General features: G+C 38.7%; 1 protein-coding gene across 1 annotated transcript in view; it reads left to right on the forward strand.

The window, feature by feature from the left end:
- The window catches only part of LOC105527554, a 74,647-nt gene extending 49,558 nt beyond the window's left edge, over positions 1–25,089 (forward strand). Inside the window, exons 6-8 of the mRNA XM_011963904.1 lie at positions 3,188–3,262; positions 3,348–3,408; positions 24,650–25,089. Coding sequence (XP_011819294.1) covers positions 3,188–3,262; positions 3,348–3,408; positions 24,650–24,732 — 219 coding nt within the window. The 3' untranslated portion in view covers positions 24,733–25,089. The remainder of the gene's footprint in view (positions 1–3,187; positions 3,263–3,347; positions 3,409–24,649) is intronic.
- Positions 25,090–27,500: the final 2,411 nt, after the last annotated feature.

Below are 27,500 nucleotides of genomic sequence, written 5' to 3' on the forward strand. Positions count from 1 at the left end.
TTTTTGAGATGGAGTTCTGCTCTTGTCGCCCAGGCTGGTGTGCAATGGCACGATCTCGGCTCACTGCAACCTCTGCCTCCCGGGTTCAAGTGATTCTCCTACCTCACATCCTGAGTAGCTGGGATTACAGGCACATGCCACCACGCCCAGCTAATTTTTGTATTTTTAGTAGAGATGGAGTTTCACCATGTTGGCCAGGATGGTCTGAATCTCTTGACCTTGTGAATCGCCTGCCTCAGACTCCCAAAGTGCTGGGATTGCAGGCGTGAGCCACCATGCCCGGCCCCAAATCTCTTCTTGACTTTCCATGTGTTATGGGAGGGACGCAGCGGGAGGTAATTCAGTCACGGGGCAGATCTTTCCCGTGCTATTCTCGTGATAGTGAATAAGTCTTACAAGATCTGAAGGTTATATAAAGGGGATTTCCCTGCATGAGCGCACCTCTTTGGCTGCCGCCTTCCACATAAGATGTGACTTGCTCCTCCTTGCCTTCCACCATGATTGTGAGACTTTCGCAGCCACGTGGAACTGTAAGTCCAATTAAACCTCTTTCTTTTGTAAAGTCTCCAGTATGTCTTTATCAGCAACATGAAAACAGACTAATACACATTGTTAGCATTGGAATGTTGCTGTCTCTTTAACTGTGACTTTCTTAACATTAATCTGTCTCTCATCTTTAGCTGCTTATAAGGTCTCTTTCTTCAGTATTCTGCATTTTTACTATGATGTGTCTAGTTGTGAATTTCTTTTTGTTTATTCTGTTTGAGATTTATCAGGATTCTTGAAAGTTGAGGTCAGTTTGTTTCATCAGTTCTGGAAAGTGTTCAGTTCTTAACTCTATATTTTGCCATACTCCTATTCTTTTCTGTCTTCTAAAACTCTGACCAAATGAGGTTTTACCTTTTTCCTCTATCCTTCGTATTGCTATTGCTTAGCCTTTATATTTGACATCACTTTGTCTCTCTGAGCTGCATCCTTGATAATATGTTTCATTCTCTCTTTCAATTTATTATTATTTTCACAGATGTATAATTTTTCTGCTAAAATTGGCCTCTTGACTTTCATTTCAATTTTTATATTTATAATTTTTCTAAAAAATAGAAATAAATTTTGTTTGCCTCTTTTTTAAATATGCAAACAAATTATTCATCATCAAGCTTCTACGTTTTATTTCTTGAAACATGTTAAACATACATTTTTATATTCTATGACTGAGAATTTCTATATTTGAAGTTTTAGAGACTCTGGTTCTACTATCTTGTTTATGCTAGCAACTACTCATGATGTATATACAGATTTTTGACAATGAACTGCTCACTTTCCTTGGAACCTTATTTATAAAAATTCTCTGAGGACTTGGCTGAAGAGGAATTTTTCCATAAAAGGTTTAAATGTGCTTCTTTCCATTGCCATGAACACCATTATTCTGGAATTAGTTAAATTAATTTTTTTAGCATATCACTTTTCAGACCACCGTGTGAATTCAGCTGGCAAATGGCATGGGCCAGTAATGGTTAGGAATTCACAGGAGGGTGTTTTTTGTTTGTTTGTTTGTGTGTGTGTGTGTGTGTTTGAGACGGAGTCTCGCTCTGTCGCCCCGGCTGGAGTGCGGTGGTGTGATCTCCGCTCACTGCAAGCTCCACCTCACGGGTTCATGCCATTCACCTGCCTCAGCCTCCAGAGTAGCAGGGACTACAAGTACCCTCCACCACGCCGGGCTAAGTTTTTGTATTTTTAGTAGAGATGGGGTTTCACTGTGTTAGCCAGGATGATCTCAATCTCCTGACCTCGTGATCCGCCCACCTCGGCCTCCCAAAGTGCTGGGATTACAGGCATGAGCTACCACGCCCAGCCAAGGAGGGTTTTTTTTTAATGGTGTTCAACTAGTTGCCAACCTTAGAAGCAGGCATTTTCCTTGCAAACTGCTTGGGGGAGCCTCACTTGAGGTAGTATTTTACCTTTACTCTGGTTATAGCATTACAGTCCCACACGTACAGTGGGGTGGGAGTGTCTTGTTAAATTCCACACCTTAGGTGGACCCTGAGTTGTATCCGGTCCTCCCAAGTCATAGGGAACCTTTGACAACTCATGCACATATTCAGGAAGTTTGGCAAATGCCCTCAGAGTGAATGAGAGCTCCAGGGTAGAAGTCCTGGGTTTCCATCTTCTCTTGGTCTAGGACCTGAGTATTCCTATTTGCCTGCTTGCTTTATTTATTTATTTATTTTTGAGACAAGGTCTTACTCTTTCACCCAGGCTAGAGTGCAGTGGCACAATCACTGCTCACTGCAGCCTCGACCTCTTGGGTTCAAGTCATTCTCCCGCCTCAGCTCCCCTAGCCCCTCAAGTAACTGGGACTACAGGCATGTGCCACCACACCTGGCTAACTTTTGTAGTTTTTGTAGGGATGAGGTTTTGCCATGTTACCCAGTCTGGTCTCAAACTCCTGGACTCAAATGATCCTCCCACCTCGACCTCCCAAAATGCTGGGATTACAGGTGTGAGCCACCTTGCCTGGCCCCTGCTTTTTTCATCAGCTTACAGCAACATTGAAAAGTATAAGAAATGAAAGTCTTATTTGGATTTAAGTTCTATGTCTGTGTTTTATTCACAAGTAATCTTTCCATACCACATCCAAAAGTCCTTTGCATTTCATTTCAGCCTATTCATTTCCAGAGTCATTTGTCTACATTTCCTTGAATCCATATATTCTTATACTCCATTGTCCCAGCCAAAAGGCTTAAGGAGATTTTCATCTAGATCTCATAATACATCATTTCTATAAGTATGTGCTTCCTTTAATTTCAGGAAACTTTTCTTTAACTTGGGAATTAGGACACCATTGCTGTAGCTTCTAGTAACTAGGAGGTGGTGGGGACGCCCTTGTGGCTTCCAAACAGTTGCCAGTAGTAAGTCTCAATTGTAGGGACAACCAAAAGGAAGTAGAGTCAGAAGAGATACTAAGGAAAACAGTTTTCTTAAATTTTCTTTCAAAGTGGGCTGAAGAAGAAAGAGACTCTATCCCATTGGAATAAAGAAAAGGATTTTCCCAGCCATATTTGAGCAAATAAGTGACAAGCATAGTTTCCATATCTTGGTCAACTAAAGGCTGGAGAACATTAACATCCATTTGATTTGACTATTATTTCCTCCTGATAACACAGCACATATCTTTTGTGTCTTTCAGAAAGTAAAACCCTTATTAGTGCAATCTAGAACAACCATAACAGGTACATCCTCTTCAAGTCATTGTACATCTTCAGTAAGTAGCTTATTTCTCTCTCTCAAATATTTACTGAGTTAGTATTATTCAACTTAAGTAATGAAAATTTTTGGTTCACTTACAGATAGACAGTAAGCATATGGATGTAGTCAGTGATCAGGCATCCCTTCAACTTTCACCAAAAGGTAAGAATCTTTTTTGTTGGAAATGAAGTTCACACCAGAATGGCTACTTAGTCTAGATTAACTTTACTTTTCTTTTGTACTCTGAGGTATTTGGTATTCTGGGCAAATGCATGACTTTTTTCAGCCAATTTATAAAATTATTGCACAGATAAACTGAATAAGAGAATACTAATATATACTTCTGACTACTGATCACTGCTAATTGAAAATCAGTCTATGCAAGTCCCAGTGGCTCTTGCCTGTAATCCTAGCACTTTTGGAGGCTGAGGGAGGATCACTTGAAACCAGGAGTTTGAGATCAGCCTAGGCAACATCTAAGACTCTACCTCTACAATAAAAAAAAAAAAAATACAAAAATTATCCAGGCGTGGTGGCATGCACCTGTAGTCCCAGCTACTCAGGAGGCTGAGGATTTGCTTGAGCCCAGGAGGTCAAGGCTGCAGTGAGCCAAGATCATGCCACTGTACTCCAGCCTGTGTGACAGAGTGAGACCCTGGCTTTAAATTTAAAAAAAAAAAAAAAAAATAGTTTTACTTCAAAACCAGACACTGCCTTAGTTGGAATCTCATTTCTTTTTTTAAGTTAAACTGCCAACAAACCTGAAGCTCCTGTTAAATTCCTATTTTTTTCCAACTTAATAATTACAAGAAGAGTAGACTGGGCCTGGTGGCTCACACCTGTAATCCCAGCACTTTGGGATGCTTGAGTCCAGGAGCTTTAGACCAGCCTGGGCAACCTGGCTGTCTCACCCTCCTGAGTAGTTGGGACAACAGGTGCATACCACCATGCCCAGCTGATTTTTGTTTGTTTGGTTGATTGGTGGTTTTGTCATGTTGCCCAGGCTGAAATTATTTCTAAAGCATCTAATGTACTCACATTTTATGTAAACATATGGATTAATGAATTTAGTTGGCTTGAAATTTTTTTTTAACTTTAGATTCCAGGGGTACATGTGCAGATTTGCTGTGTAGATGTATTGCATGATGCTGAGGTTTGGGCTTTGATGGAATTCATCACCCAATTAGTGAACTAGTAATTAGTTGTATGGGGTAGGAAGTTTTTCCACCCTTGCCTCCCTCCCTCCCTCCTTTTGGAGACCCCGGTGTCTGTTATTCCCATCTTTATGTCCCTGTACCCAATGTTTAGCTCTTATAAGTGAGAACATGTGGTGTTTGGTTTTCTACTTCTATATTAATTAATTTATGGCCTGCAATTTTAGTTAGGAAGTTTAATTAACCGTAGAATTCCAGTCCCTAAAAATTCAATTGAGGATTTTGCATTGAAAACTGACTTTCCCTAGCCAAGAAAACCATTTTGCAAAGGTCCCCTTGAAGTGACACAAATAAATTTTGATGGCCACATGACACACAAGGCAGCCCCACTGAAACAAACACTGTCACTCCCTTTTCTAAGCCCTGAAAATGCGAAATGTGGAGTTACTGCCACTCTGTCTACTGAAAATCCTCCTAAAATCTATTAGCTCACGTTTTTGCCTTACTAATAAAATTGAATATAAATATGTTTTATGATCCATAATTTTACAGTGTGCCATAAGGCTCATCATTCTGAATATTAATCAGCATTATAGAGGAGGCATAAGGTAAAATGCTCACACCAGAAGCCTGTGGACATAACCATGAAATTTCCTCGTATTCAATCTCAGGTACAGCTTTGACATGTAATGTTCTTCCCTCTAAAGATAGTTTTGGGAAATAATCCAGTTAACAAAAATTTCTTATTAATTGGTTCCAGTTAATCCAAAATTTACTAGAAATAAATTTCCTATTTTTACTGAATAAAAACAACTAAATGAATGTTAAGAGGAAAGCTGAATTACTGATTTTCTAATTTGGGGAGTAAATGAATCTTCTCTTTAGAAAGCACGATCTTTAGTGGTAATGCCTTGCAGATGGCTTTCAGGCTGGACATTTAAAGAACCAAAATAGCTTTGCACAGTGGCAATATTGCAGTCAATAAGGTTTATCTGAGGTGCGATTATTGCTAATAAAAGGGCCCAATTAGCTAAGATTATGGCTAATCTTCACCAAACAAGTTATTCCAAGTTCCCAAAGTACTTTACAAGGTTGAATACCCTCTTCAGACTCCCAGGAAATAATTTAATACATTATTAATGCTTTCAAGCACTAATTCAAAAATATCTATTAAAGAGGTATTAGGTATTGATATGGTTTGGATTTGTGTCTCCGCCCAAATCTCATGTTGAATTGGAGAAGGGGCCTGGTGGGAGGTGATTGGATTATGGGGGCTGATTTCCCCCATGCTGTTCTCATGATAGTAAGTTCTCATGAGATCTGATGGTTTAAAAGTGTGTGGCACTTCGCTGTCTCTCTCTCTCTCTCCTGTTCCTCCATTGTAAGACGTGCTTAATTCCCCTTCCGCCATGACTTAAGTTTCCTGAGGCCTCCTAGCCATGCTTCCTGTTAAGCCTGTGAAACTAAGTCAACTAAACCTCTTTTCTCCATGAGTTAGCCAGTCTCAGGTAGTTCTTTACAGCAGTGTGAGAATAGACTAAGGCACGTACTTAAAATATAAGGGGTTACTATAACCTGTTTGGTAACAGATCCCAAACTGAACACTTTAAAGTTAAAATGCATTCCATTTTTAAATATGTAAATAGGATAGGAATATTTAAAATATCCTGTAGAACGTTATCCTTTCTGTTACAGAATCCTCAGTGTTGGCATCAGAGGTTGAGCTTCTTAGGCTATACTTTCACACCACAAAACACTTTGTGAAATTGCATGTAACTAGCATTCAGTGGATATACGTAATTTTCTAAATGCCTTTCACATTTTTACTGTAATCCTCACAAAAACCCTGAGATAGGTACTCTTGCTTTCCCCCATTTTACAGATAAGACCATTGAATACAGAGAGGTTTGTAAACTGGTAGGTTTATATTGCAAATAGGTGGAGCAGCTGGATTCAAATCCAGTGTAGGCTAAGGGTACGTGCTAATCCCCACTCAATTATTTTCACCTGCCCCAAGATTCATGCATGACAACACGGAAAATATCTCATTTGCAACAAAACACAGTGGGGAAAATCCATGGTGTAACAGAGAGAACCTGGACTTTGGAGGCTGACAGACTGCTTCCAAGCTCAGGTGACTACTTACTCACTGGTGCCTTCGTCTTAGTGCTCCCTGTTGTGTAAAACAGACATGGCAACCCCACCTCTTAGGTTTGTTATGAGGATGAAGTGAGATCATATATGTGACGTGCCTAGCTAATTCTTCTCTCTGCCTGTCCTCTTGAGCTGTTCATAGTATAATCCCAAGCTAAAGCCTTGCAAATCTGTATTTTAATCCCCCCATGAAAGTAATGATGCCCTAAACAGTAGGCTAATAAATTAAAACAGCTAATCTCTACTGCTTTTTTCTTTTTTCCCTTGAGATGGGGTATTGCTCTGTCATCCAGGCTGGAGTGCAGTGGTCCAGTCATAGCTCACTGCAGTCTCAAACTCCTGGGTCCAGGTGATCCTTCTGCCTCAGCCTTCTGAGTAGTAGCTGGAACTACAGGCACACACCACCACATCAAGCTAATTTCTTTATTTTTTGTAGAGACAGGGTCTCACTATGTTGCCCAGACTGGTCTCAAACTCCTGGGCTCAAGCTATCCTGCTGCCATACATACCCTTTCAAAGTGCTAGCGATTACAGGCATGAGCCACTGTGCCCAGCCTCCTCTGCTTCTGTAATAGCTGATTTTCTACCAGGCATAAGTAAAAAATAAAATCTAGCAATAGTATCAAAACATACAGTATACATTTTAAAAAGAGTAAAGTAAAATATAAAATTTAATTTAAAACAATGTCATATCAGGTGATATGTCCTTCCTAGACCAGTTGAAAATGACTTTTTGTTATGTTGCAAGTTCTAAAAATTCTAAACAGAACGAGAAAGTCGAGTGGTGCATGCAACATAGAAAATTTAAGAGACAAATAAATCCTTTACTCTAAGGGGATTAAAAAATGAGGTACAATACTATCTGCAACATTTCAAAGCAGTTTTTATGCAGTAGTAATTATCCAAGAGAGCACAGGTAACATTATTAATTTGTTTGCTACTTACTTGTGATAAAATTTGGGATCTGAGCTGCCTATTGTGTACTGTGCACTGCCACAGATTTTATGTACTCAAGAAGACCTTTCTCACAGTCCAGTAATTAGGTGCTATTGACATTGTAATCTTTGGAAATGTTCTTAATGAGCCCAAAAGACACGAATCTTATAGATAAAACCTCAAAGTAACAGTGACTCTTTAAGTGGCTTGTCAGGAAGAGAAAGCTCAAACATCAGTATCTGAAACACAGGAGAAACCCAAATTTAAACCTAGATTACATTGTGTTGTTAATTCTCTGAGACTTCTAGGGAAGAAACATCCAGGGGGTGATCTGAAAAGGATTTTAAAAGACAGAACAATCGTAATGTATTAGATATAATTTAAAATCTTCCTTTTTACTCTTTGAAGCTTTGGACCCAAGATGTATTTTCAATAAGTGTATTCTGCACTGATTTATAAAAATAAATATTGTTTGAAAGTGAAGTTCAGTTGCACCTGTTGTTTTAAATTCAAAAACAAGTTCAAAATCATGTAAGAAATTGGAAGTTAGATAAGAAATAAAAAGAAGTTTCAGGCGTAAGTGTTAGCATTGGTTTATATATTGTTTCTAGACTGTCAGCTATAGTTGATATAATTTGTTAAGGTTTTCAGATTCATATTCAAGTGCGTATTTTTTAATATTACAATGCATATCCAAACAGTATATTTCACATAGAATTGATGGCCATAAAAATGTTAGGAAGAGTTAATCAATGAATTGTGAGTTAAGTACCAGGACTAACCTGATTTACTAAATATAATGTATTACGGGTCTGTAAATGTTAATGTCACTGCCACCAACTTTTCCATTACTTTCCTTATTGCCATCAGTTACCTATTATTCAAATTTTATATTTCTAGGTTGTGCATGTCATCTTTGTCTTTGAGAATTGAGCTAATTCTCAATGACCTTTTCCTAGGAATTTCCCTTGCTTTTTATACATTTAGAGATATTTTCTATTAATAGTTGAGGCATATACTTTAGCATACTAGATGATAAATTAAAACCTGGGGCTGGGCGTGGTTTTCCCAATACTTTGGGAGGCCAAGGCAGGTGGATCTGTTGTGCTCAGGAGTTTGAGAACGACCTGAGCAACATGGGGAAGCCCCGTCTCTACAAAAAAAAAAAGAAAAAAAGGAAAAAAAGGCTGGTGTAGTGATGTGCACCCATAGTCCCAGCTACTAGGGAAGCTGAGGTGGGAAGATCACCTGAGCCCAGGGAGGTGGAGGCTGCAGTGAGCCATTATGGTGCCACTGCACTTCAGCGTGGGCAACAATGACCCTGTCTCAAAACAAACAAACAAATAAAAACCTGGAAGATCAGCAGCCTGTCTCTCAATTTTTCCATCCAAATACAGTGAATTCCCAATGGTATAGAAATTGGTTAGGATGACCAACTGCATTAGAGAAGTGAAGACAAAAAAAAAGAGGCTCTCTCTCTAACTCAGGCTCTGTCCCTACGTCAGATTGGGATTGAAAAATGTTAGAAATGAAAAGGGAAGGCAACCCATATGCTTTGAAAATACAGTGTTAATCTTTGAAATAAATAGGCAGGTAATTACTTTGAATTTGCAAGATCATAAAAATTTAGTAGAAAAAAGGTTAGACTAATACGTATTAAAATGTCCTTTATTAATTTGATGGACTGTCTTATTTCAGTCTAGTGATGTTTTTAAGCATACATAGACAATATTTCATTTAATAAATACCATTGATCACATTCCTTATCACACCCACACCTAGTGCTTGAAGCTCTCTAAAGCACGAGGCAGGAGACAAGAATGTTTCTGGTGTGTGTCGTTAGTCCAGTTAAGCCATGAGCTGGATTCCAGCAGCATCTCTACCCTGTGACAATGATTTCATCCCAAACCTTGCTGCCTGGTTGCAGGCTGATATTATGGTCATTTAAGAGGCATTATAAGCCATATAAGCCATTATGGTAGTAGCAAAATACTGAGAAAGGGTTTAATTAGTGCAGCGATGAGTGGGTATTAACTTTTTAATTTAGGAATGAGTCTGCTGGCACAATGTTGCAGGATATTACATATGGATTCATGCAAATCCATGGGCTTACCGAGGGTACCCTTAACTGAGTTTGACGTGGCATCTTTGTATATGAAAGGTGTCGTATTAATATTCCTCTCAGCTGCTGGAACCCCCAGTTTGGAAATTGAAGGAATAAACTGAGATCAGAAGAGTGGTATTTATGAAGCGTCGACTTCTGCAAATGTCACTGGGTTTCAATCTTTAGCTTATCGCATTCCTGGCTTGTTCAACTTCTTTAATCAAAGTTCCCCATCTTCAAATAAACAATCACATGGGAAAAAGGACATTACAGAAAGGAAGTATTTTGCCCACTATTAAATTCTACACAAATGTAAGCTAGAGTTGATCCAAAAACGATGACATAATTTTATTTATAGACATAATTAATGTAGAAATTTTTTATTAGGAAATATTTCAGATATTCATGGAATACAGAGAATTATATGTTGAACATCACCTGGCTCTATTAGATTTTGCCATGCTTGAGTCATAAAAGTAAGACAGTGAAGACTGAGTTGATACAATTCCTCCTTCTCTACCCAGAGGTAACCACTGCCTTGATTATAGAGTTTGTCAATCATACATATTTTATATCACTACACACACACACACACACACTCTCATATGTATACATGTACAAACAATTTATAACATCATTTGACATGTTTTCAAACATTATATCCATGATGGTGGAAGTATGTGTTCTTAATTTTTACCTATAAATGTTTTTGAAATTTATGTACAGTATTTTGCTGTATGTAGCTTGAGTTCACTTATTTTACCTGCTGTATAGTGTATTTCATTGTGTAATATGAATATTCTACAACATATTCATTCTGCCGTTGATGGGAATTCAGAAGATTTTCAGTTTGTTAGATTCATAAATAGCTGCTATTTCTCATAGTGTACATAGCGAGAGGTTCACTAAATACCTAGAAGAGGAGCTGCTGAGTTCTAGTAACTTTACTAGATAGTGTCAGAATATGCTAATAAATGGTTACACTACTTTACACACATATCAGTAGGTTATGAGTTTGTATTGTTCCATTTTCCTACTCACACTTGGAGTTGCCATATTTTTAATTTTTGCTGTTCTGAAGGGTGTGAAATTGCATTTTATTCTTTTTTTTGAAATTCCCTGATAACTAATAAGAATAATTTTTATATGTTTATTAACCATTTTAGTTTCCTCTTCTATGAATTGCTTGGTGCTAAAAGTAGATTATTTTTCTATAATTGGGTGGTTCTTTTTTATAGGAGTCTATACATTCTGAACATTATCTCTTTGTTAGTTTCACATTTCATAAATATCTTCTTCCTGTCTGTGGCATGTCTTTTAACTTTGCTTTTGATGTCTAGTTGAATCAAAATTTTAAAAAGTTTTTATGTAGTAATATTTTTAATATTTTAATTTATGAATTGTTCTTTGATTACCTTTCCTAGAAAAAAGTCTCCTACTCTGAGCTTATAGAAACAATCCCACATTGTCTTCTAAAAATATTACCAATTTGATTTTCACACTTAGGCCTTTGAAAGCACCAGAATTAATTTTTTTTATTATACTTTAAGTTCTGGGGTACATGTGCAAAATGTGCAGTTTTGTCACATAGGTATACATGTGCCATGGTGGTTTTCTGTACCCATCAGCCCATCACCTACATTAGGTACTTCTCCTAATGCTATCCCTCCCCAAGCCCCCCACCCCCTGACAGGCCCCTGTGTGTGATGTTCCCCTCCTTGTGTCCATGTGTTCTCATTGTTCAACTCCCACTTATGAGTGAGAACATCTGGTGTTTGATTTTCTGTTCCTGTTTTAGTTTGCTGAGAATGATGGTTTCCAGCTTCATCCATGTCCCTGCAAAGGACATGAACTCATCCCTTTTTATGGCTGCATAGTACTCCATGGTATATATGAGCCACATTTTCTTTATCCAGTCTATTATTGATGGACATTTGGGTTGGTTCCAAGTCTTTGCTGTTGTGAATAGTGCTGCAATAAACGTACATGTGTGTATGTTTATAGTAGAATGATTTATAATCCTTTGGGTATATACCGAGTAATAGGATTGCTGGGTCAAATGGTATTTCTAGTTCCAAATCCTTGAGGAATTGCCACACAGAATTAATTTTTGTAGATGATGTAGTTTTGGAGTCTTTTGTTGCAATAGAATAGCTGATTATCATATCATCATTTATCCTCCCTTTCCTGCCCCCTTCCCTTTTGTAATGCTACCTCTGACATATGCCAAGTCTCCGAGTTGGTAGGAGCTTTTCCTAGGATCTTCATTCTGTGCAAATTACCCACTTGTGTTTTCTACTCAAGTTCCATGAAAAGACTGTTGGTATTTTGATATAAAGATTGATCTGGGAGAATTAACATTTTTATGATATTGAATCCTTCCAGCTATGAATACATCACAACTTTCCATTGATTTGGAGCCTCCTGTATATTTTTAAATTATGTTTTACACTATCTTCATAAAAGGTTTACATATCTTTTATTGAATTTATTCCTGAGTCACTTATAAGTAAATTATACTTTTTGTTGCTATTATGAAAGGAATCATTTTTCTATGATCATTCTAAGTGTCTATTATTATTGACTCTTTTTATGCTTTTGATCTTATGTTTAAGAAACTTGCTGAACTCTATGGGCCTTATAGCTGAAAAATTTCTTATTTATATTTGGACAATCACATCATCTATAATTTGAAAGACTTGTCTCTTGTATGTACTTTTTTTTTTCTTTTATTAATGCACTGGCTAGAATTTCCAGTATTGTAATAGAGCAGTTGGTGGCATCCTTTTTTGGTTTCTGTCTCTAATAGGATAATTTCTAAAGTGTCATCATGAAGTATGATGTTTATTGTAGGTTTGTCATAGCTATTCTTTTTTTTTTTTTTTTAGTGGTTTAAAGCTCCATTGTCTGGAGAAACTCCCAGGGTCCTTGGTCTTGCGTTGAGAAAATAAGCAACTTTTTTTTTTTTTTTTTTTGAGTGGTTTAAGGAACGGAAAGTTTATATTAAACTTTCCTTTTTTTTTTTTGTCATAGCTATTCTTTAATCAAGTCACTAAAGTTCTCTTCTGCAGCAGGAGCTGAAAGTTTTTATAACAAATTCATGGCTAAGCTTTACCTGGTTTTCCCCCCTTTACCTATTAAGCTGATAATTGTGATCATTCTCCTTTTATCTGTTAATTTTGAAATATATTAATACATTTTCTCATGTTAAATTATACTTATATTTCTTAACTTTTGTGTTTATAATTAATTTTAATTTCCTGGTCTTTTATGTAGAATTTTTCTTCTGAGTTTGGTCTATAATTTTTTCCCCTGAATTCCCATTATCTAGTTTGGATATAAAGGCTATACTCGACTCAGTAGGAAGGATTAGATTCTTCTACCTCTTCTTTCAGATGATTAAAATTAGTATATAATAGGTATCTCAGCCGAGCGTGGTGGCTCAGGCCTGTAATCCCAGCACTTTGGGAGACAGAGGCAGGTGTATCATGAGGTCAGGAGTTTGAGACCAGACTGACCAACATGTTGAAACCCTGTCTCTACTAAAAATACAAAAATTAGCTGGGTGTGGTGGTGCACACCTGTAATCCCAGCTACTCAGGAGGCTGAGGCAGGAGAATTGCTTGAACTCAGGAGGCAGAGGCTGCAGTGAGCTGAGATCATGCCACTGCACTCTAGCCTGGGCAACAGAGTGAGACTCTGTCTCAAAAAAAAAAAAAAAAAAGATATCTCTTCTTTGATGGTGTGAAAAATTTGTCAAACTGGACCTAGTGTCCTTTGTGAAGGTGAGAGATATTTTCAAATACAAATTTAGTTTCTTTAATAGCTGTTAGTGTTCTTTTTTTTTTTATTGAGTCAATTGCAGCAACATTTTTTCTAGACAGTCCATTTGATCTAGGTTTTCAAATACATTGAAATAAACTTGTTCATTGTATTCTCCCATTAATTCTAAAATATCTGTAATTATGCCCCTTTTCTGCCCCTGATGTTTTCTTTTTTCTGAGACAGAGTCTTGGTCTGTTGGCCAGGCTGGAATACAGTGGCAAGAGCTCAGCTCACTGCAATCTCCGCCTCCCAGGTTCAAGTGACTCTCCTGCCTGAGCCTCTCAAGTAGCTGGGATTACAGGTGTGTGCCACCATGCCCAGCTAATTTTTATATTTTTAGTAGAGACAGGGTTTCGCCATGTTGTCCAGGCTGGTCTCAAACTCCTGACATCAAGTGATCCTCCCACCTCAGCCTCTCAAAGTGCTGGGATTACAGGCTTGAGCCACTGCACCCAGCCTCTCCCTGATGTTGTTTTATGTATTTACCATATGTTTGTTCTTAATACTGTCAAAGTGTTATATAATTTTTAGTCTTTTCTAAAGTGTTAATTTTTGGTTTATTAATTTGCTCTACTTTTTTTTGGTTGTTGGATTTTTGTGTTTCTCTGCTGTTTCCTTCTATTTTTAAAATATATTTCTGTTTTTTCCTCTAGCTTACTCATTTTTATTACATATTATTAAATGCCTTTATGACTCTAAAAATGTTTTCGTTGCATCCGGTAAATTTTGACAGCACTTTCACTGTTGCTTGACTCTAAATATTTTATTCCATCATGATCATCTCTTTAACACAGAGTTTTAAATATGCTTTGTTGAGATTGCTTTTTACCTTTAATTAATGACTCTTAAGTTCCTCGTAACCTTTCTATTAGCTCATCTTATTAATTTGGCAGTTCAGACATTCTTTATTCGTCTAATTTATTGTATGCGTAATCTCTTATGTTTTCTGACAGAGAAATATAAAAACATCTCTCTCTGACTGAAGATTGATCAGTTTCTCTTAGTAATTCTGTCAGTTTTTTGTTATACATTTTAAGGCTATGTTAAATGCTTCCTAATTTGTCATATTTTTTCTCGTGAATTGTTGCACGCACTGGCCTCTCTAACCCTGGTGTGGCCGGGTATGGTGGTACACGCCTGTAATCCCAGCGACTCAGGAGGCTGAGGCAGGAATGTCTTTGATGTCTTAAATTCTATTGTATCTTATATCAATAACATTAGAATAGTTTTTGTATTAGTAATATTTGCATTGTATTTTTTCATTTTTTTCAATATTTTTATGATTCTTTACATTGGATTTTTCTCTTTTAAGCAACTTAAAATGATACCTTTTTTCTTTTTAGTTCTCTTTGATAATAGCTACTTTTTAACAGGAGAGTTTATTGTTTACAGTTGTGATTATTGATATATTTGGACTTATTTTTATTACCTTATCTTTGTATTTTCTGATATTTTGCTTTACTTTCTATTCTTTGTTGCTTTCTTTTAGGTTGATAACATTTTCTGTATTTTATTGTTTCCCCCGTGCTGATTTGAAAGCTGAAAAAGCTGTGTTTCTTTTCTTTTATTGTATATGTTTATATATGCATGTGTTTTAATATATGTGTATGTTTAGAAGTATCATTACTTCAATAATTTGCTTTGTGAGGGCCTGTTTATGGTAAATTCTGTTTGCCTTAAATTTTACCTCACTCTTTTTTTTTTTTTTTTTTTGAGACGGAGTCTCGCTCTGTCGCCCAGGCTGGAGTGCAGTGGCCGGATCTCAGCTCACTGCAAGCTCCGCCTCCCGGGTTTACGCCATTCTCCTGCCTCAGCCTCCCGAGTAGCTGGGACTACAGGCGCCCGCCACCTCGCCCGGCTAGTTTTTTGTATTTTTTAGTAGAGACGGGGTTTCACTGTGTTAGCCAGGATGGTCTCGATCTTCTGACCTCGTGATCCGCCCGTCTCAGCCTCCCAAAGTGCTGGAATTACAGGCTTGAGCCACCGCGCCCGGCCTTACCTCACTCTTGATGGTAATTTAGCAAGGCCTGAAATTCTAGGTTGGCAGTTATTCTTTCCTCCACATTTTCTTATTGTATCATCACCATTGAGCCTCTACTTGGGATTGTAAGAAGTCTGGTGTCAATTTTCCAATCATTTGTAGTTATTTAATGTTTTCTTTATAGTGTTCAATGTATTCAATGATGTATTTATCTTTGTCAATATTCATGATGAAATTTGGATCTGATGATTCATGTATTTCTTTACTTCTAGAAATTTCTCAGCTACTACCTTTTCAAATATTTCTTGTTCATTTTCTATGCTTCTATATTTCTTCTGAAGCACCTCTCAATCTGTTTTCCATGCCTCCAATCTACGTTTTCTAATTTTTCTTGGTTTTGCGTATGGGTGAATTCTTTAATAGTACCTTCCAACTTTAAAATTCTCTCTTCAGCTATGCCAGTTTATCCCATGTTTTAGTGTTTCATTTTAGTGACTCTTTTGTTTCCAGAAATTTTAATTGGTTCTTTTTCAAAGCCACTGTTCTTGTTTTACTCTGGACTATCTTGTATCATAATTTGTTTTTCCCTTTTTATGAGAATTATCATTAAACATGAGCTCTTTGAACATACTAAGCATAAGTTTTAAAATCTTTGTCATACTGTTTCATCAACTTAAATTTACCTGGAGTGAATTCATGTTCTGACAGCTTATCTTGCTTTTGTCTTGCCTAGGGTTCTATCCTGTTTATTTTGGAACTTAGGTTTGCATGCCCAAGTCTGTCTGTCTCTCTCTCCCTCTCAATTCAGTATTTCCTGAATATAATTCTGTGACTGCTTCTTGTGCCTCTCTCACTCCCAGTTTACAGCCAGTTCTTATAAGTTTGGGGGTGCCTACTTTGCTGTGACATGAAGGGTCCTGAAGACTCCAAGCCAGCAGGTGGTCTAGCTCAGTTCCTCTGCACGAAGTGAGTCTGTGCCCTCTAACCTTCCCAGGCTCATAGCTTACTACAAAGCCATAGCCCAGGTTAAAAACTGTTGTTGTTGTTGTTTCTCAACTTTCTTTCATTAAAGCTTCTGCCTTCAAGAAGTGAATTTGTTCTTCCACACAGCATGACGCACATTTAGCTTGTGTTACCAAATACAAGCTTTATTCTTGACCATCAGGATGGGTTTCTGCAACTGAAACAAAGAGACCTGTGGTTTGGGCTATGTATTCCTTCACTAAGGCTGCCATAACAAACTACCACAAACCAGGTGGCTTCAACCACAGAAATTAATATTCTCACAGTTCTGGAGGCTGGAAGTCTGAAACCAAGGTGAGGTCGGTTTATTCTGAGGACTGCAAGGGAGAATCTGTCCTGTGACTGTCTCCTAGCCTCTGGTAGCCCTGAGTTTCCTTTACTTGTAGACGACATTCTCCCTGTGTCTTCGCATTGCCTTCCCTCTATCTACCTCTCTACTTTCAAATTCCTTCTTTTTATAAGGACACAGACATATTGGGTTAAGGTCCACCCTGATGACTTCATCTTAATTTGGTCATCTGCAAAGACCCTATTTCTAAGTAAGCTCACATTTATAGGTACTGGAGGTTAGGACTTCAGCATCTTTAGGGAGACACAATTCAATTCCTAATAGGCTGGCTCGTTACTTCACATTTCATTACAAGAGACATGTTTATCTTGTTCTCCCAGTGTGTCTTTTTGTTTTTCTTTTTAAATTTTATCTAGCAGGCCCATATGGAGTCCTAAATCATGAATTCACTATACCATTGTTCTCTCTTCTTCCCCCACCAAAAAAATCCTACGGGTTCAAATCAGTTCTCTTCATATTCTGGATGAAAGAACCTTCATTTGATTTCTCCCTTATTTTATATATTTAAAGAACACTTTACCTTTGTAAACAACTGCACAGTTATTGTTATCCCATGTATCGAAAGCATACATTAAGTTTCGGTCATTTTTTTAAAGAACACTTTTAAAGTCTCAGTTTTATCTTTGTAGAAGTCTTTTCCTTGTGTATCCCGTCTGTGACCTAGGCAGTAAGTTGCTTTCTCTGGAAAAGCATGTGTTACAATGCTTTTGAATTGTTGAATTGTGATCCCTCCCATACACACACACCACCTCACAAAAATATGTTGAGACTTTAACCCCAGGCTCTTATGAATGTAATCTTATTTAGAAGTAGAGTTTCTGCAGATGTAGTTAAGCCAAGGTCTTCCAGGTAAACTCAATTCAGTATAACTAGTGTCAAAGGGGACACATCCTGTGAAGACAGAGACTCACAGGGAGACACCATGTGATGACAGAGACAGAGATTGGAGTGATGCAGCCACAGGCCAAGGAATGACAAGGATTGGTGGCCATGACCTGAAGCTAGGAGGAGGCAAGGAAGGATTCCACCCAGGGTCTCAGGGGAAGGCATGGCCCTACAAATTTTGGACACCTTGATTTTGAACTTCTGGCCTCCAGAACTGTAAGACAATTCATTTCTGTTGGTTTCAGCCACCCAGTTTGTGCTACTTTGTTATGGCAGCTCTAGCAAGCAAATACAAGGTGACGATTTAATAACTCCTATGGCATCACATTAAATAATTGATACCCACTATTCCAAATGAGTTCAGTGGCAGTATGTTTTCAGTTTGTATTAAGACTTAAGGTAAGGAGTTCTGCCATTCAGTGCCCACCATAAAAGAGATACGTTCCCTTGATCAGTTAGAAAGCTACTTCTTTCAAGCTTCAACATATGTTCTAGCATTAAGGAATCAAATGTGACAAGGCTTGTGTATAAATGTGCCTGCCACTTTCCTGGCCATTAGCAAGTGATCTATATATGTTTGATAAAACTGAGTCTGAGGCCAGGCATGGTGGCTCACACCTGTAATCCTCCCAGCACTTTGGGAGGCCAAGCTGGGTGGATCACTTGAGGCCAGGAGTTCAAGACCAGCCTGTCCAACATGGTGAAACCCCATCTCTACTAAAAATACAAAAATTAGCCAGACATGGTGGCAGGCGTCTGTGGTCCCAGCTACTTGGGAAGCTGAGGTGGGTGGATCACTTGAACCCAGGCGGTAGAGGTTACAGTGAGTCGAGATCACACCACAGCATTCCAGCCTACGTGACAGGGCAAGATTTCCCCTCGAAAAGGAAAAAAAAAAAAAAACTGAGTCTGAGGTTAACTTCATTTAGACTCCTGATTTCGTGAACTTAGGTTATGTTCTCACAATATCCTTATTTGTCCTGGAGAACACCACCATGTCCAGTACTCTCTTCCATAAACACGCCCATGCTTCCTTTTCTTACTCTCTCGTTTCCTTCGCCTGCAAGCAGCTGCCCTCTGCCCCCCTTCCCTTTGATGTGAACCTGCCTGAGGGAAATCAGAACCTGCTTGCTACCCTTCTCTGGCTCCAGTTTCCTCCACTTTCCTCCTGGCTTCATTGCCCTCTGGCACTGCCATCCACTGGGTCACCAGAATCTGTCAAATGGCAAATACAATTTCTAGTCCTCATCTCACTTGACCTCACCCCAGGATTTTGTTACTGCTAAGCATTCCTTAATTTTTTTTTTTTTTTTTTTTTTTGCCAAGATCTGGCTGTATTGCCCAAGCTGGAGTGCAGTGGCGCAATCTTGGCTCACTGCAACCTCCACCTCCTGGGCTAAAGTGATCCTCCCACTTCAGCCTCCCAAGTAGCTGGGACCACAGGTGTGCACCACCACACCCAGTAAGTTTTTGTATTTTTGGTAGAGACAAGGTTTCACCATGTTGCCCAGGCTGATCTTGAGCTCCTGAGCTCAAGCAATCCACATGCCTCGGCCTCCCAAAGTGCTGGGATTACAGGCGTGAGCCACTGTGCCTGGCCCCTTAAATTTTTTGTGAATAGTTCTATTGAGATATAGTTGACAAATAAAAATCATATATACTTAAGTGAAATGATCACCACAGACAAGCTAACTGGCATATTTATAATTTCACCATTTTCTTCCTCTCCCTTTCTTTTTCCTTCATCCTTCTCCCTCCTCCTCCTTTTATGATGAGAACACTTAAGAGCTATCTACCCTCTTAGCGAATTTCAAGTATACAATACAGTATTGTTAACTATAGTTACTCTGCTGTACATTAGATCTTCAGAATTTATTCATCTCACATAACTGAAACGTTGTATCCTTCACCTCAATTCTCAAAACTCTCTCCTCTTGACTTCCAAGACATCAACCTGTCCTGGTTCCCCTCCTCCTATTCAGAGTGCCCTTCTCAGTCTCTCCTGGTTGATCAATTTTGCCCCAGCTCTGTGTCTTCAATGTTGAGGTTGCTAAAGATTTTATATTTCGCTTCACTTTTTCACACTGTTATTTCCTGCTGAATCCTTCAGCAGATCTCTATGGCTTTCAAGATAAAATCAAGTTCTTCAGTTTAGCCTACAAGACCATTCATAACCCCTGCCTCTCCCTTATGTGAGCTTTCTAACCTAGTGGTCACAAATGACTTGCAGTTCCCTGCTGTTTCATGCTGTCCCAAGGACATGTTCCTGCCCACATGCCTTCATCTAGGTGGTGGGTCTTCTGCCTGGTCTGGCTGAGCTTCTGTGTTCAGCTGGTCATTGATGGCCTTATGCCAGCTGTCTGCTGGGGTGACAGGGGTAACCAGACCTCATGTCTCTCATTATCAAGTAAGCTAAATCAGGCTTGCTTTCATGATGGTCTCAGGGTTCTCCAGAACAGCAAGAGAGCAGGCTCCAATGCACAAGGATTGTTCAAGTCTCTGCTGAGGTCACATTTGTTCTTGTCCCATTAGCCAGAGCAAGTCACAGAGCCAAGACTAGAGTCAATGTGTGAGGGAACTGCAAAGGCTGTGGATAATAAGTGGAACACACTACTTAGCCTTCTAGGTTTTACCTTCTGTTTGTTAATCCATTCACTCATTCATTCCACAGTCTTTATGAATACCTAAGCAAAGCCCTAGGTGAGGTACTGAGGATATAGAGATTTTTCTCAGTGCCTGGAATTTATGTTCTAAGACAGTCACTCAATGACTAGCACATTCTGTAAAAGTCAGACCAGGATTTGTGGAAGTCCCATGAGGTAAGGTGGGCCTCAGGAGGTCTGTCTGCATTCTTCACCATTTCTGCAGAAATCGCTACCTTGCTATTCAGAATTATATATTAATTACCACTTTTCCCATAAGAATAATCAGAAACCAAGATACAGAAACAAAATTTTAAGTATTTTCAGTGTATATGTTTTTAAAACCATGACTGAAATATTACTGCATTTCTTTGGGAACCTATAAATTCAAGCAGTTTCCACTAAATATACAGATGTCAAGGTGTGTTACAGGTGAGTTACAGGAGCAGTTAACATTTCAATCCTTAGGTTCCAAGTTGTTCACCTGTTCATAAGAAAAAATAGCTACTTGTAACTTCAAATTCATATGTGCAAAAATTGCATAGACCAAACGTTCAAATGAAAATCCTTTTAGAGACAACTACCTAAAGCTTCCGTATTAAGAGTGTTTATTTTTCTCTAGGATTAGAACAGATTGCATTGACAGCCCGGTCTTTCATAAAGAGGGGGGTGGGGAATAGACTTGGGCCTTCATTTTCTCACAAAAGGCGCAATGTGAAGCGCATCTGTGAACATTGCATAATTTGTTATGTTCTACAAAGAGGTGGGTTTTTGTTGTACACATACCACAGCTATTTGGTCCCATTTCACCAATGATCTCTATTCAGGTCCAGAAAAGAAATTGGCCTCAGAAGAGTGAAAGGAAAGTAAATTTTTCTTTAAAAATTAGATACAGATTATCACTTCAAAATGCAGGAGGGAATTTTACAAGTGCCGGTGTACTGATTAGCTTTCCAATGGACATCCAGCCCTTTATTAAACACATGCTAGCTGTGGTCAACTGTGACCGATGTGGTTTATTACTCTCCAGAAGGGCTGAACTGAAATCACCCATCTAATTTAACTGAGAAATGTCGGATGAACTTGAACTGTTTCATGGACATGAATGACCAGAGAATTTATTTGATGAGACATTAAAGGCTGAATACGGTAACTATCTCTTTGATGGTTTAGTACAGTCGATTCGTTTGTTCATTAGCATGTCTTTTGTATTTTTCATTACTACCTGAGCAACCTAAATGAAAAAGGCAAAAAATAAAAGTTTTTGTACAGCGTCATTACAAAAATTACCAACCTTCCCTTTATTGGTAAATATTCGTGACCACTTTTAATGTAGTTAACACTTTTCAAAGTGACATCAGCTTTCCAGTAAAGGAAGTTCACAGTAATTAAATGGTGAAAAACATTAATAAGTCCACTGGAATTTTTCATGTGATAGTCCCTAAATTATTTTCAAAATATTGTCTTCTGACTTCATTCATTAAGACGAAAAAAAAAAAGCCTTTAAGAAGTTGGCATGTTATTCAGCAAACAAGCTCCTTTGCATTTTCTTGTCAACTGGGCAGTGTGAGCTATAATTGGTGACCTCACAATGAAACATTTATAGTAACTTTATCAAGTGTATGGCACAGAGGTGGCATCAGATGACAGTGCTTTCTCTTCATGTGTGTCTGCTAACATTTAAGGTAGATTCTGCTTTTTTTCCAATGACTACTGCTGGGGCATAACTTGGAGATATATACCTTTTTAAAACTAGATTAAAATATCATATATTTTAAATTATCCACAGAAAGTCAGAGCTGGAAACTCAAAGAATAAATTACAAAATCACACTTCATGTAACTAGTGACTCTTTAAATGAAATTTTTCATTGAAACTTTGTCATTAAAATAGAAAGGGCTTTGGCTGTGCCCATACAAGCATAATAAATTGTATATGTTTGTGATACTGAATGACTTTTACCCATATGCTGCACTGCAAAGCTACATGAATGAGGCATTTACCAAATCAAGCCCACCACATTAAACAGAAAAACAATCTTTATTCATGGTAACTTATCAGTTTCAATTAATCAACCCTAACAATGGAAATTCTGATGTGTTCAAGCAACTTGAAAGCAATAGGTCATCTCCAGGGCAGCATTGTTGTGTCTTTGTGCCGAAGGTTTCAAACAAAGCAACATCTTCAATAAATATACATGCATATACATACATACATGTGCATATATATACATACAAATGAACAGTTACAGATGAGCCCTGTGGTGCCAAAAAAAATGCATGTGTACTGTTTATTATTTTTATCATAGCACATGTAATTGTTTTCCCTCAAGTATTACTTTTTGAGCTCTGCAAGTTTAAACAAAAGGAAAGAAATTTCCATTGGATGACCATCCTTTCAGTTTCTGTACTGCTATGTGAATAGCATTGTGCAAACCATTCCATTGGTTTTGAAAAGGGGTAACCATTGGTTTGATTTGGTTACACGGTTTAGTAAAGAGCTCCCTCCCACTGCCTTAGGGTCTGTGAAAGGTCTGTGACCTGTTTAGAACTGCCAAGTGAAATGTCATGTCGCCCCTCCCAAATGGGAGTATCTGCATTCATTTGATCAGTATAAAAAATGATTGGGGATGGCGAGATCAGTGCTTTTGAATTGCAATTTATAGCAGTTTACAAAAATGCACATTGTTGGAAAAGAAAACATGGAAGTGTTTCTTTCTAAATTGCATTACCTGTGAAATGTCATTAGTCTTTTAAGGATATTTACATCCTTTTTTTTATTATTTAGGAGACTTACTTCAACTAAAGCAAATCAGAATTTTGTTACATTATGATTTTTTTAACTTGTATTTTGGTTTTAGTGATAGAATTTTTAAAAAAGCAATGTTTCTCAGTTATTCATATAAACATAATTTATGTCCATTTATTGATTTTCTAAGATAATCTTTGTTAATGAGTTGTATTAGTAGAAGATTCTTAATTATCTTTCCCAGATTGTTCAGGAGATTTATTTGTTGGTAAATTCCTTATCTGCTGATTTCTAATAGACTAAAATCTCCAGTATATTTAACTCTAGCAAGTTTCCACTATTCCTTCAACATTGCACTACCAGAACTTCTTTGTAAGATGAGTACTTTTCTAAATTATGGAACCCGTTGACTCATCTACATGTATGCATAGTTTTATAAAAGGGAATTTCATTTCTTTTCATTAAATGTGCAAAAGAATACACGAAGCTTATCCAGAAAGTTTAGGTAGCCTGTTCAAGTTCATAAGGACTGAATGAAGCCTCCTGGAGTTTCTGGGGTGCAGAAAACAATGCCCTTTTTGCTATTTCCAGGCATCTCACAAGCTCCGTATCTTTATGGCAGTGCATAGTATTGGACATGACTTTAAAGAAAGCTTTGAGTAAGAAAAGTTACCTTGGGAAAAGGCCCTTGGGGCTTCCCTGGTTGATACTCGACTAGAAAAAGGCCCTTCTGCAGAAAAGACTTGACCCAGATAGGCTCTGGAGCACTCCACTTTGAACCTCCCAACCATTGAAATCCGAGGTTGTCACGTTTTTATCTTTGTTCATGTTAAGCCTTGGAATGACAGCCTGGCTCCTCTGTGTTCCCCTCTCCCATTGCCTGGCTGTAAGTGTCCACATTGACACCTACCGGTGACCGCAGGCTGCAATGCTTTGTTGCCTTTTCCACGCTCCCGGCTTTCAGTGGGATTAGCCCAGGGCCTTTGTTCCCCTTCAAAGCTGGAACATCACATCCCATGTTGTGGCTTTCCTGTCTCAGACCCCCAACGCTTTCCTCACAATTTACGTACGCACCAGGTAAATGTTCCTCCCCACAGGGCAGAGAGCCCAAACCGTTGAGGTTGGGGGTGGGGACATCTTCCCATTCCCCAGTTTCAGAGCCCAGGGCCAATGAGGTTTTCTTTCCTTCTCATTCATAATTTTCCATTTCACATGGAAGAAAGATTGCAAAGCAAATGGAAATTTAAATCTTGGAAAAATCAAATCCCTGTTACAATGGCTTCAGTAGAATGTCAAGTACCGGCCTTTATCAGGGACACCTAAGACCATTCCTGCAGTCTGGGGCTGCTGGAGAGCTCCAGACTGTCTCAGAGCAAAGCTTGGCTGGCACACGCTGTCTAGAAGGCCAAGGATAATCTGCCTGCCTGCCCTACCTCCTTCACCACCTCTCTTCCAGGTTCCTGAAGAGGCTCCCAGCTAGGGCCAGGCCTGGGAGCACCCACTAAAAAGATGATGCAAAATGCTATGGGGGAAGAGTGGGGAGTGGTTTGTGTATGGTAAGTAAAACAAAGTTTATGTCTGTCCACCTTTCTTCACGTTTAGGGAAATTGTCGGAATCCCCAAAAGAAGAGTCCTTGGAGGAAGCATCCATGCGCCAGAGCAGCCCCGCGGAGACTGTTGATTAACTGAGCAGAAGCCTGGACTGCGCAGATGGGGCCACAGAAAGAGTGGCCTCACCATCCTGGTGTAAGGTGCCTCCCTCTCAAAGGATACTGTCTCCAAGAATTTTCTAAACTAATTGTTTAATCTCTCCGGATTATGTACATTAACCAGCACTGTGCTGGAATAGACCTCAATGCGCGCCTCGTGCGCGCTCCTTTCCACGCCTTTAAGAAAAGCGCTGACTGGTGCTGGGTGAGCAGGGCACAGCGACCCTGCAGGGCGACCACATCCATTCAGGTGCTCCCGGGACTCGGAAGAGTCCAGGCGTCTAAGAGTGGGAAGGAACGGACTTTAATTAAAAAGTTTGACTCCCTCTCTAATTCATCCAGTCTTTCTATACCAAAAACATCAATCTAATTTGCTGTCTCCTCACCCAATAACTAGTCCTCATGAAGGTGGGTCATAAAGACTAGAGGGAGATCGTACATTTCCTCAAGGAATATTCCTTCTTATCTTACCTTGGCACAGGGCACCTAGCCGCATCTTAAAGACTGTCAGAAATTCTTTAATAAGTAGGGAAACTCTTTAGAGTTTTGCTTCCTGGTAAGGATGCAAACCAAGATTCTGCTGGAATGCCAGACATCATTTGCCAAAAGGCGGGTTTGCTTTTCTTCCATGCGTAATGTCCAACTTGGTTCTTTCTATTCTCCTAACTACAAGTAAGGCCTTGTTAAGAGCCTGTATCTCAATCGTAGGCTCTGGATTACAGAATTCTAAAGTTATTTATTAAGTCTCAAGAAATATATTTGTGGTAGTTGTCACATAAAGCTGATATACTTTAGTTCAAAAGAAAGCTGCAGAGGCGATTTATTTGTGCGTAAAAGGAACACGATTTAATTGGAGAGAGACGTGTTATTTTCAACGCAAGTACACGGGATGGTACAGCGCTGTGGAGCATTGTTCGAGCTTCATCTACTATGCACTATATGCCGCTGTCTCCAAAGGAGTGTTGCCCTAGAAACTTGTTTTAAATCTGCTGCTATATATCAACACCTTGTTTTAGCAGTCCTTGGCTGAATTACAGTTACACAGTTTGGCGCTTCTTTCAAATTTCCTCCCATCAGTTTGGCTAAAGAAAGGAATTTTTCTCCTTTAGAAATGAATTGGCTTAATTAGTAAGTAGATTAATGGCAATTGCTGGTGAGTTGGTTTCCAGCAGAGTTTCACCAGAGAGGGTTAATCGGAGTCAGGTCTGGAATCTTTCCCAGAACTGGCTGCCAGCCATTTCCACCAACCAATCAACCCTACAAGAAACAGAGGAAATGAAATAAAATTTGTATCCTCTGTGCCATCGTCCTGGACAGAAATTCCTTGGAAGCAGCCTCCTGGTTGGGTGCAATATCAAACTGCTTCATTTCAGCACTTTAATAGAAACTTGAACCTTCAAGATTTATCTGGGTACCAAAGCAAAGTTTCAAATGGCACAATAAAGGTCTCCACAGAACCCTAGAAATATTGGAAATTTCTGAGGCTCTCAGCCAATTTCAGGTTGGGAGAAATTGTAAATCACCCAGGTCCTGCCCTATATCTGTTGTCCATCGGAAGCCCTTCAAAAGTTTTACTGTATGTTTTGCATCCTTTTTACTTATTTTTTTCCCATAGTAATGAAAATGCATTCATAGTTTAACTTGCAGCTGCATTAGTCTTGCAAAAAAAAAAAAAAATCCCTGCTGAGAAATGCATATAATAGGAAAAACAGATCGGCTGGACAGCAGTGTAATTAATGCCAGAAAGGGCTGAGGCCGGTTTCATAGTTTGTCTTTTGAGGATATCAAGACGAGACCTGGTGAAAAATGACGCATGCTTTAGCATTTCAGAAAGCTGGCAACTGGCAGCGCTCTTCCTTTTTTCTTTGACTTTCTGCCGCGGAACAAAGAGGTCCGCAGAACTAGCTAGGTTGTAATGAGTTCTATGTCCCTAGCACATTAAGTGCATCATGGAAACATATTGTATCGAAATAGTTTGGAGGAGAATACCAGGGATGAAAGAGAATGGGTGCTTTGATCAGCTCCCTGGGGTCCTGAGCGCGCACAGACTGACTTGCAAGGAGTTATTCAGCTCCAGCTAGACACACTTACAACACCATTGAAAGAAATTTGCATATCTGTAATTTATCACATTGGTCCAGAACATTATTGCAAGGTAAATAAAAGTTAGTTGAATAAAAAAAATCAATCATCGCAGATATAGAGAAAACTGTGAAGCCAGTCTTTCCACTAAAAAATAGAAATAGATATGTCTATAAAACATAATGACTTAGAAGCAGCTGACTTTATTTTAAAATGCCTTTAGAACAACAGGTTATGCACTGGCGAAAACAAGAGTGGCCACAATTTCTTTGCCTTTCTGCTTTAGGGGAGTGTATTCGCTGCTTCCCACTGGAATAAAGTCAAAGTTGAGATGTGTTTGGCCATAACCAGCCTGCAACATGCAGACAAAAATTAGTACACACTTTGAGTAGATATGAAAGATGCTAAGATTAAATCTCATTTATTCTTCTGTTGATTTCATTCCTAAGCCTTGTTTGCTGAATTTAGCTCAAGAGGATAAAATGTCCAGAGATCCGGTCAATAGGAAAACTTGCTTTCGAATGCCCCATGAGAACAAGTGAAAATTTAACAGGCAGGCATTGTTCTGAGTTTTGAAACAACCCAGTTAAACAGCAAACAAGAATCTTCAACTTGACCTTGAAAAAAGCTGTGTGCCTGCAGATAATCTATCAAACAACTCT

This window comes from Colobus angolensis, unplaced genomic scaffold (genome assembly GCF_000951035.1).
Source record: "Colobus angolensis palliatus isolate OR3802 unplaced genomic scaffold, Cang.pa_1.0 Scaffold63, whole genome shotgun sequence".
NCBI classification, from domain to species: Eukaryota; Metazoa; Chordata; class Mammalia; order Primates; family Cercopithecidae; genus Colobus; species Colobus angolensis.